This window comes from Numida meleagris, chromosome 6 (genome assembly GCF_002078875.1).
Source record: "Numida meleagris isolate 19003 breed g44 Domestic line chromosome 6, NumMel1.0, whole genome shotgun sequence".
Lineage (NCBI taxonomy): Eukaryota > Metazoa > Chordata > Aves > Galliformes > Numididae > Numida > Numida meleagris.
In genome coordinates this window covers 49,425,960-49,437,809 of record NC_034414.1, presented here as the reverse complement: position 1 = coordinate 49,437,809, position 11,850 = coordinate 49,425,960, and the positions used below count along the sequence as shown (strand labels likewise).

At 45.7% G+C, this 11,850-nt stretch overlaps 1 protein-coding gene across 1 annotated transcript in view; it reads right to left on the bottom strand.

The window, feature by feature from the left end:
- Nucleotides 9,363-11,850, bottom strand: part of LOC110401985 — a 2,783-nt gene continuing 295 nt past the window's right edge. Inside the window, exons 2-3 of the mRNA XM_021403575.1 lie at nt 11,219-11,657; nt 9,363-11,103 (exon numbers count right to left, since the gene is read on the bottom strand). Coding sequence (XP_021259250.1) covers nt 10,655-11,103; nt 11,219-11,648 — 879 coding nt within the window. The 5' untranslated portion in view covers nt 11,649-11,657 and the 3' untranslated portion in view covers nt 9,363-10,654. The remainder of the gene's footprint in view (nt 11,104-11,218; nt 11,658-11,850) is intronic.

The window sequence follows — 11,850 nt, the reverse complement described above, 5'->3', positions numbered from 1 at the left end:
CATATGAATCAATGCCACCTAAACCAGACCAGGTATAATCACAGTAGGACCAACTGCCTCTTTGTTTGCCATCAGTATATATAAATATCTGTATCTTTCCGAACAGCTATTTGGATACTTCACAGTAAATGACATACTGGAGCTATCAATAAAAGAAAGATAACTTAGACAGTAATCATCACTTCTTGACAGCTGAAATTTCAAAGGAATCAGTGGCGCCTTTTTTACTGAAGAGTAAGAAAACCTTACTTATGTAAATTTTGCCTATCATTATCAAAATAGTTCAACTGACCTGTGTTAAAGGCTGCATAAAATACTTTTGGAAGTAACAAGAGAGCAACAGGCAGAGGCTTAAAATGTTGCATTCTTTTCAATAAATATAAGATAGTACAGGTAACCCTACCCTAAAACTTGGCCTGGTTGAACACCTGCTTCTTTATCCCAACACATACTAGGTAAAGAATTACATATATATTTAACTGTGTATTTCTTTTTTAAATGCAAATTTTGAATACAATTAAGGTCAGATCCACACAACAACTGCGGACAAAAAATACAGTATTTAATTCTCTTTGAATAATATTTTTCAATGGAGAATTTAGGATTTTTTTTTTTTTTTTGTGCTGGTAAGATACAATTCAGATCCAAGAAGAATCCCATGCGAAAAGCAAAGTCTTCAAAGAGCAGGTCACAATTTCCTTATCCTATGGCAAAAATATCTCTCACTGATTACAGCTAATTGGGGAGGATGAGGGTTGAACCTTTTTATTGTCCTCAGTAAATTCACCTGTGATGCAGACTGCTTTCAGCACAGCTCTGATTCTAAACTGTGTTTGGAAAGTCTTTCTTTCACAGCTCTGTTTAAATAAATACAGCAAGCTCTCTAGGACTGTACAATGAATCAGTTCTGGTTTCTGTAGGCTCATTTCTTTGCATCTGCCATGAAGGTGATAACATTAGTTTTGTTTCTTTTTAACACTTTAAAGGAAGCCTTGTGTGATTTTGCTGACGCTAAAAGAAGCTTAGAAAAGAGGTAGGGAGGTGATTTGAATTCTGGCCTCTGCACCTCTTATTGAGGGTCTGCAACAGGGTTTGGTTGCGCAGTGCCTGGGTCAGGTTCTGCTGCCCATATTGTGCAGGTGGCCTTGAGCCTTCAAATGGACTGAGCCACAGAGCTTGAGAGCAATGGGCAGCTCTCAGAACGCTGGAAGATTTTAACCATGCATGCCCCAGAGACATGCAGTCTGAAAACCAAATGGTCCAAATAGCCACAGAATGATTAATATTCCCAAAAGTGCCTGAAGCCCAGACTGGCAAAGTGTAAGATGGCAGCCACAGGCACTAGGGATTTGTGAGGTAAGCCTGAAGCTTGGCTCACGCAACTGAAGAAACGTTTACTGTCTTAGTTCCTTTCATCATATTTTATGTAATGTCCTTTTTTTCTCTGGAATGCTGAGACTTTGGTTGGCACAGTTTGGGCTTTTGGCACATTTTAGTTTTTTATTTTTTCCTAGGGAGTTAGGAAAAACTCTTTTTTTAGATGTGAAGTTTTTTCTTGAAGAAAAAAAAAGCCCAAATCTTAATAAAATCTGAAGGTGGCAGCAATGAAGCAGCAGCAAGGCTATGCCTGGAGCTTTTAGGGCAGGTTTGCAGCATGAAATACTGAGATCTCCAACCCGTTGCTGAGCTGAGTTTGCACGTTCTCATGTCATAGCCCTCACAAGAGTCCTCTGCAGACAAGAGGAAAGTGGCATACAGAGGTTTGTGTAAGCGCAAGTTGTGGAAAGCTGATGAAAGCATGCTTCTAGGCACAAAGGTACCACTGCATTTGTATTTTATATCCTTTATAATATGAGCAGGACGTATCATGATGAAACTATAAATTGATTTGTGTGGGTTGGTCATCCCAGAACAATGTCCAGCTTGGCAGCAAAGAGACATGCTGTACCTAGGTTCAGAGATAAGGTGTCATTTGCTCTGTCAGAGTGGCAGAAGTGTTATGTGAGGTCTGGGAACCCCACCTCTTCCCCTACAAGTCCTGTAGCTCCTCCTCTGGCTTTCCCTGAAGGGCAGTACTGGCAAATCAGCAAAGTTCACCTGGCAGTGCCAGGCATGTGACAGAGGGTGATAAAGCAGCAGCTCTCACCACGAGCAAGTAGCATGGGGTTAACCACAGTGACACCCACCCTGAGGAATATGACTGCTAGGTTTCATCCTGATAAGGGGCACAAAACAGTTGCATATTCCAACAATGTGGCAGAAGATGGGGAATAGGAGGTCCAAGTGCCTCATGGAGGCCATTTGAGAGTTCCTTCCGCATTACCCAATACATCTCAGCCATGGCAGCAATGATGGCTGAGATGGGGTCTTTGTGGGGAGAATGTCCTGAAGTTGCATCTCCTCCTCACTGAGGGGAGGACCCTTTGTGGCCTATGGTTTCCACACGAGGGAGGGTGGAAGGGCAGCACTGATCTCTGCTCTTAGACAGGGCCCGAGGGAACGGCATGGAGCTGTGTTGGGGAGGGCCAGGCTGAGTATTAGGGAAAGGTTCTTCACCAGAGGGTGGTGGGCATGGCACAGGATCCCCAGGGCAGTGGGCATGATCCTCAGCTGCCGGAGTTCAAGGAGCATCTGGACAATGCTCTCAGATGTACAATCTGACTTTTGGGCAGTGCTGTGTGGAGCCAGGGGATGGACTTGATGATCCTTATGGGTCCCATCCAAGTATTCTGTGATTCAACACAGCCCCAGGACTCTGCTAGTGCCTGACCTCCCCCAATTAGCCACATGATGGTCAGGGACAGGAGGCTGAGGGGGCTGAGGAGGCCCTCCTGGACGGCAGTGGGGGATGATTAGGCAGGGACTGGCAGCGTGCTCCTGCTGCTGTACTGCTACCACACAGCGCTTCTCCGAGTGGCTGCAGAGGCGTAGCAGGCAAGCAGCAGGAGAGTAGGATGCCACATGGAGAGGAGGAGGAAAAGAGAGAGGTGGAGGAGTAGGCAGAAGGGAGATTCGGTATAACATGGCATGCCAGGCCTCCACTGCTGCTTCCCTCCCTCAGGCCTGCTCATCATGAATTTAATTTGCGCATGGGGTGAGGGGGATTTTGTTGGCATTGTTTTATTCTTATTCTGTGTGCTCCTTTCCATGGCAAACACCGGTAGTGTGCTCATCACCGTGCATAAAGCAGACGTGGTCTTGGGTGTACTTTAGGCTAAGGCCTCGATTCTGCAAACACATGAATAATCTAACATGCAAGAGGAATTAGTCATATGCTTAAAATGACACCTGCTTTTGTCTTCATCCCTTTTCTCCTTCCCCCAACCAATATACTTTTGCTTCTGGATGGCTAATTTGAGTTCTGTATAGCAATTATATTTTGAATTCAGAAAAGAGCGATCTTTTTAAAATCTCAGTTTACAGGCTGACCTCATCTACATGCATTCCGTAAAACGAGTAGAATTCACTTATGCTTTGTCCCTATGAAGATTCAGAGTAAAACACCTTCTCTAGTAGGAAGGGCTCAGGAAGGGTCAAGGCTTCAAATGATGATTATTCACAAGGGTACTGCCGTCTGAAAAGATGTGTCTTAACCTGGCTCAGAGGAAACAGGTCTTTGATTTTTAGGTGCGTATTTCAGCAGATGTTTGTTTGCTTTCCTTACGGGTGTTAATTTACTCCCTTAAGAAATTATATTTGGGAAAGCATGTGTTAAATTTTTGAGCAATTTAGTGGAAGGCAATGCAATTACCTGTAATTCTAAAGGGGAATCAGAAAATTCACAAAGTTAGAATGAGCGTATATATTGTTTTATATATATACGTATATAGAGAGCATACATATGTTTAAAAAAGGGATTTCAAAAAACATTCCTGAGCTTTGGTGTGGAGGTTCAGAGTGACAGCTCCTTCCTTCTCAGTAGCTGCAACATCATTACACAAAAACACAGCGACACAGGAGCCGCTATTCAAATGTAGCCCCTCAACTTTGTGACCACAAGTGGGTTCTATTTCGGTCCTTGCTTTTGAGGCTGCTTTTGATGAAGGGATCAGAGTTTTTCAGCTCCCTGCCATTACATGTTGCTGTTGACCTCTACCTACCTTTAGCTTTTAGAACTTTGTTTCCATTTCCATTTCTTTAGTCTGAAGGTTGGAGATGGGAATCTGTATTCTTAAATCCTTGGTGCCAACTGCTGTGTGCTGTTGTACTGTGGCTGACTTTTACCTCTGTACATTTCCTGTTGTCTTTCTAGATCTGAATTGTCCCATGGATCTGATGGAGGGTATGGTCTATGGACCCACACATCTTGGTTGTCTGTAGCACAGGAAATTCCGACTTGAGGCAACAGAGCCTCAAGAATTGTGTAGGCACCTAATGACCACTGATTTCAGTAGGAGGTAAGCCCTAGGCTGAGAATTTGTGCATGCATTTTTCTCTGGCTTGCTGTGTCTCCTTCAAAATCAGTGTTCCTCTCCTTTGGAGAGATCTGAGGCTCTGTAAGGACCTTAAATAGGTAGAATTCACCATGTTGGTTTGCTACTATCTCCAGCAAGCCACTGGCAATCCAACTCTTTAGTCAAATAATTTGCAATAATGCCATCACATTTCTTCTCAGCTTTCCTGGAGCAACTTTCAGCCCCAACCCCCACCAGATTGTGTTCTTTCTGCTGTGCAGATAAGGGCACTGCCCAGACTCACCCAACTGGCTGGGGTTCAAGAACCATCATTTTCATCCACCAAAACCTGCAGTCTCACTTATTTCTAGACTGCCTTTATCTTTCCTCCCCTCTGAGCAGATCATGACGCTGTCCTTGCTTAATCCCTGGACAAAGCTTCCAGCAGGCTGACATAAATCTTTAGTCCATGTATCTCGTGTTATCTTCAAGTGATCCAGAGAACAGCTTAGTAGCATAATACTGCGTAATAACATGACGATAGGCGTTTTAATATGACTGAAACAAAGAGGTCATGATGCTATGGGGAGATGGACTTCTAACAGCTAAAATTTGAAATCTTGTGTTTTATCTCCTGTCCCACAGCTTGGCTGGGTGTAACCTTTTGAGGTTATACAAACACCTTTTAGGCCTCTCCTTTCTTACCAGTACCAGAAGTCTCTCAAATATCGCCCACCTTTGTGAACTACCCAAAGATGCTTTGGAGAAGAGAAGGCTCCGGGGAGACCTCATTGTGGCCTTCCAATACTTGAAGGGAGCGAATAAACAGGAGGGGGAACGATTGTTTTTGAGGGTGGATAGCAATAGGACAACGGGGGATGGTTTTAAACTGAGACAGGGGAGATTTAGGTTAGATATAAGGAGGAATTTTTTCACTCAGAGGGTGGTGACGCACTGGAACAGGTTGCCCAAGGAGGTTGTGGATGCCCCATCCCTGGAGGCATTCAAGGCCAGGCTGGATGCGGCTCTGAGCAGCCTGGTGTAGTGCCTGGCAACCCTGCACTCAGCAGGGTGGTCGAAACTAGATGATCTTTCGACCTAGACCATTCTATGATTCTATGCAAGTGGGACATAAATGCCAAAATAATATTATTGATATTGTGTTGATATTTTTTCCTGAAGAAAATCGCTGTTTTCAGCAATGCAGAGGATGTGATTTCATGTTTATTGTGTAATAATAACCTTGTGTTGTGATGGTAAGTAGGACACAGATACAGCTCTTCAGTGATGTACAGTACTCTTTCTTATCTTTAATTAAATGCTATTCACTCGTAGTGGAGCATGTTCTGTGATTACACATATTTACTGCCTCTAAGTAACTTACCATCAAAACCACTAACTAAAATCAGTGCCCAAAGTGACTCGTGCCTTTTATCCTGTACTATCTCAAACTATCCTGTTTCTTTTCTGTATTACTTCCAGTTTCCATTTTAAAAATTAAAGGGCAGAATTAAACACTTTTGTATGATTTTTCCTCCAACCATCTCTGCTTTGATCTAGGGACGTGTACCTATCTAACTCTCTGCCCTTCCCCAGAACAGTAACCCCCGGGGATACCATAGAGCATGGAGATGATACAATTTAATAAAGTCACAATAAAACATCCAAGGCCTTTCATACTTTTTCACTTTCTTTAACTCAATTTATTTTTCATTTCATGGACAGAGATTTAGTCCTGGTATTAGTTTATGATTTTGCTGAAAGAATTACCGAACACATACAAAAAGGAAATATTATTTTTATTATTTATTTCGTGCCATGTATACCATAGGAAAAAAAAAAAAGAGTTGAAATCACTTCAGTACCGCTGTGTTTTTCATTACAAAGTTATTACATATAGAAATTACTCCAAATTATCTGAAATGAATGGAAATTATGAGGTTTAAATTCCCCAGGTTACTGCAAGCACAGCACTGGAAATTTATTTTGTCATCTTGCTGAACATAATTGCTACAACAAAATTTCTTCCATTTTACAACCACAGCATAACTTATTTATACCAGTGTTGTTGTAATTTTACATCAATAAGTTGCATGGGAAGGAGTACACAGGTGGTAATTGAAAACAATAATTTGTAGTGGGGTCCAGGTGGAACAGTTGGCTAAGGAAAGACTTTATTTGCTGCTCTGCAAACACTTTGCATCTCTGTGGCCACTGAGCATTGTGCCTCCAAAGCTCTGGTCCACCCATATCCGAGGTGGCCCAGTCACAGACTCATAGAATGGCTTGGGTTGGAAGGGACCTCAAAGACCACGTAGTTTCATCCCTCTGCTGTGGGCTGGCTGTCCCCCACCAGATCAGGCTGCCCGGGGCCCCATCCAACCCGGTCTTGAGCGCCTCCAGGGATGGGCACCCACAGCTCTCTAGGCAGCCTGAACTGCATTTTGAAGTGGCAGCTGAGGTGTGAGGAATGACCAGCCAACACTGTGTCACTGACCTGCAGCTCCCGAGCAGAGCAAAAGCAGAAATGTATGGGACCTGATGAAAGCAGGACTGGGAAAGTGGCAAGTGTGACCCTGACGCCAGGAGCACATCCCTACCATCAACCCTGGGACCAGCTCGAGGGGGCTGAGGGGGAAGGAAACTCAAAGCAGCACTGGGCATCCTTCTGTTCTGCCCCTGCAGCTCGATGGCCTTCAGTGAGTGCAGAGATAGGTGGTATCAGTTTGTCTGAGAGGATGCTGCTATTGGATCATTTTCAGTTAAGATGTGAGTAGTTGCCTGAGACATTAGCAATGACGTTTCACATTCATACTTTGCTCTACTCTTTATGAACAAGAATGTGTAATTTGGGTGCAATACACAAGCACTCCCAGGCCAGGCATCCGCATTTCTCTATTGTCAACAGGAATAATGAAACTGTAGAGGCTGCTGCTGAATCCAGAAACCAATGAATTTTCCTCTTTGAGTTCAGCCACCCAAGTTAAAATAATAATAATAACAACAATAATAATAATAACAACAATAAAAACAACAGCCACCACCATGACTATATTACTATGAATATAACCCTATTTAAACAAAATGAAGTAGGAAAACCATAGAGGAATAATGAAGAGTAACAAAGGAGGTGCCTTTGTTTTTTGATGTTCGGATCAGGATATTCGTGGCTCACAAGAGGCTGGAACGTCTCTGCCATGAACTCAAGCTGAAGATTTCATTGCCACATTCAGAGCTTTGAGGCCTTTGTTATTTTAAACAATATCCAAAGATTTAAATCTTAAAATCATCCAAGAAAGCAAAGGGAAGAAATTGGTTGAAACTTACAAACTTCCATTCGAACGCAGAGGAGAGCTGTATAGATCCTATATTTTGGGATGTGTAAGTTCAGGGAGTATGGATGGAGGAGAGTTTTTTCTTCCCCTTCCCATGCAAAATGAGTTGTGCATGAAGCTCTGGATAGAGACAATAAGACAGTGCTGTGCTTTTGCATAATGGAACCTCTTTTAAAAGTACTTTTTTTTTGAGGAAAATATCTCTCATTCTAGTTGTCCTTTTTCTTTCTTTCTTTCTTTTTCTGGTGAAACTGGTGCTAACTAGTGCTGGTTCCCAGAGCTCAACTCATTGCATCAAGCAGCGATGGCGCTTGCTTTCTAAAGACACAAACAATCCTTGGACTGGATTCGGTAGGGAACACGTGCCAGCTTTTTGAAAAAGTCTCCCCAGCAACAGCAGATTTTGTCCATCTTCCTTCCATTTATTTTGTCTTTGTAAAAAACAGTGACAACCCCAGAATTACTCGGATGTCCAGGTGGCACCTTAGCGGCATCCTCAGCAGATGGGATGCTGACAGTTTGTGCTCTGGGTGCCGGTGAGGTGTGCTCCCCTCCATTCCAGAAGCAGAAGTGTACCTATAAACTGAAGAAAGGAAAGAGGACCCAATCCTGCATTTTGTAAGAATATCTTATTGAAAATAATTTTTAAAAGCAGTCTTTTTCTTCTGCTTGCTGGTTCTGTGTTTTTTTATTTTTGTTTTTTTTTTTCCTGTTTTGACTGAAAAAAAAATGTTGGAGAGAAAACTGGGCCCCAACCATTGGACAGCTCTCGGCATGGTTAGCCCTTGGGATGGACAGGGCTGGGAAATGAGGGGCTCTGCAGGGAAGAAAAATGTAGGAACTGAAACAACAAACAGAACAACCCAAAGCACTGGCTAAGCAGGGAACTTGAGGAAAGGCTCGCAATGGAAATGCTGAGGAAATCTTATTTCTGAAATTCACTCCTGGAAACATCAGCGAGTGACAGACACCAAAAATGAGAGGGCACCACATGACTTGAAAACACAGCACAATGTGCACCTGTTCTGCTGCTTTCCAGAAAGCGTTGGGAACGGGGCAGGGAATAATACACAATCCCCTTAAGCCTTCATTTTGCCGCACCCTAAAATATACCATTGTCATGGAAAAGAAAATCAAGTGAATAAATGTCCCAATGTATATATATTTGAATAGGTAACGAGAACAATTTTACTGTTTGCCATAAATGAAAAAACCGACCAAATCATTGCTCTGATAGAGGTTCTGAAGCTCTGTTTATGGCTGCAAAGTGATTTGATACAAAAAAAAAATTACACATTTTGAGTTATCATATCACCCAGAAATTTGATGCCACTTAACTATGTAATTTTCAGAAATGATATAAAACTATTGCAGAAAAATATTCAGGGAAGCCCAAAAGACCTCTTTTTATCTTTTTTTTATGGGTCTAAAATGAGAACTCGCAGAGATCCTTGCACTGTGTGCGAAGGCTGAACTGCCACCTCGGGAGCTTTATTAATATGTATGTAAATATGATCTGGTTGGATCCTGTGCTTCTGTGTCTTTTCACAAGGTGGAGCGGCTAACGAAGCCGATCACATCCGCGTGTTTATTCTTTCTCCATCTCTCTTCTCTCTCTTCTCTCTCTCTATTCTTTTTTTTTTTCCCCAAGCAGCAACATTTAAAGATTCAAAGAGAATGAGGATAGCAGCCTCATTTATGTCAGATTGTCTCGACCCTCCTTCCTTCCTTCCTTTCCTCTATCCTCTCCTCCAGCTCCCAGATCCGTATCAAAAACAATTTGTTTCCAACTTAGCATGGGTCGGGAAGAAACTCAAATCACATCACACAGAATCTGCAGCTCCAATTTCTCTTCCACTGAAAAGTTATTTGAGCAAATGGGGAGAAAGTGGAAATGCATTCGAAATGTGCCCAAGTGCCACAACCAGCTTATCCTCCGCGAGGATATCAGGACTTCCTCTTCACACTGGTATTTACATATCTATATCCGTGCCAAATTTTAGCTAAAGACGTTGCACGATTCCAAAAAAAAAAAAAAAAAAAAAAAAAAAGGAAAGAAAAAGCAGGAAGCTGAGCGTGTGTGTGCAGAGGGCTCTTGACTCAGCACGCCCCGTGTGTGGGGTGGAATGGAGTTATTTCACATCACATCAGCCCATTTTCTCCTCTGACAAGGACGGTGTTCCTCGATGGGAACTCTTCAAACCCTCGGTGTATTGGGCAGACGGATGAGATGACTGCCTCAATACAATGATTACCTTAATTCTAGTTATTTGGTGCATGCTGGTGTTTTTCCTTTCTAATTTAAAACAAGGCACAAGCACCAAATAGCATCCTGAGAGCTAGCCCAAAGCTTGCTCTCTTCTTGCGGGTTATGCTCTAGTTTTGCCTCTTTGCTTTTTTTGCCCATTTTTTTTTTTATAAGGAGCAGCGACTCCCGGCTTTGGGCAGGCGGCGGTGCTGGGCCAGGGGGACACAGGGCGGGTGCACAGCGCACGGCCCTTTCCCGGCTGCGGTTCGTGCCCGGCACCCACGGAGGCACAGAGCGGGGCGATGCTCGGGGCAGCCCCCAAAGACCCGGCCCCTCTGCGGCGGGAGGTGTGGGGGGAAGCACAGCGTCAGGGCAGCTGCAGCTGCAGGCGGGTCGGGGGACAGGTCAAGGTTAGAGAGAGGCTGCTATTGATCTGGCTTTGAACGCGAGACAGGGAGAGCAGAGAGACTAAAGGGGGAGCTGTGAGACAAGACATTAACAGCTTTCAGTGCTAATGATCACAAGTGCCAGACAGGGGAGGAAAGAGGAGACTGAGAAATCACTTTGGAATTTTTTTTTTTTCCTATTGGGATGTATTTTCGGAGGAGGAGGAGGCGGCAGCTGGAGGCTCCCCCGCAGCCCTGCCCGCAGCCGGGGCGGGAGGGGCAGGCGGTCAATCATTGCCGGCCCTTATCTCCCGCTCCGAGCCCTGCTGCGAGCCGCTGGTTAATCAACAGATGCTGCTCGCTAACTTCCCGGCACCGCGCTCCCCAGGGGTGCAGCCGCCCGCAGCTCGCCTGGGAGCGGCTACGCTCGCTGCGGGCCGCACTTGGCACGCTTGAGGGCTGGAAAGTGCCTCCCCAGAACCGCGGTGCCCAGCCCCGTGGGTTCCCGCACCCGGCGTGTCCGTGCGTGGGGCTGCGGAGCCGCCGCTCTCGTTTGGTTTTGTGAGACCCAAAGCCGAGCGAAGACGGCGGAGAACTCAACAGCTGAAGTGCTGTTAGGGTGCCGGCCGCGTGCTGACATGACGGCAGCGGGTGTTGAGCGGGGGCACTGCGCGGTTGGGCGAGCCCATGGCCGGGGCTGGGGGTCCGGGGGCTGTGGGAGCGGTGTGCAGGCAGATTTGCTGGAGGAGGACAGAGAGTTCTGGTTAGCCAAATTTTACTCAAAGCCGATTAGGGGCACCGAGCTGAGTTCTGCTCCCCTAAGGCTCTCCTGCAATTTCATACCAAAATACTCACTTAACACAGAAGCTGAACGACGCGCTGCAGAGCGCTCTCCGGGTGCGGGCTGGGCCCCTCGGGTCCCTGCCGCATCCGGCCCTCCCCGCTCCCCTCGCCCTGTCCAGAGCCGGTGCTGAAAGCTCTTTGCACGGACATTTGCTTGGTTGGGAGAGAGAAATAACAACAATCGGAGGAGCCGGGCTGGGAGAGCGGAGTAGAGGGGAAAAAGTTGGTTCCCAGAATCTCCCAGGTGTGAGCGGACGCAGCTGCGGGCATTTACCTGCGTGGGAAATGGGGAAAGAGACCGAGCTGCGCTCCCCGGGAGCCCGGCGTCTCCCGATTCGTGTCGGAGTGTGAATTCCTCCCAGAGAAACCCTCGCTGCCGGGATGTAAGGAAAAGGGGTGGGAGAAGAGGGTCGGAGCGTGTGCGCGCGTGTCCCGCTGCCATCACGCTTCGCTTTAGGGAAAGAGGAAAGGGAAAAAAAAAAATTCTCTCCCCAACCCACACAGATAGTGGTGGTGGTGTAAAACTGTTGGGAAGAAACGCGGGGGGACGAGGAGCTTCCGCGGCGTCTGCGGGGACGGGCGGCCCGAGCCCCTCCGCGGGGAGCGCACCGCGGCGCCGGGGGCGATGGGTACCGGCGCGGCCC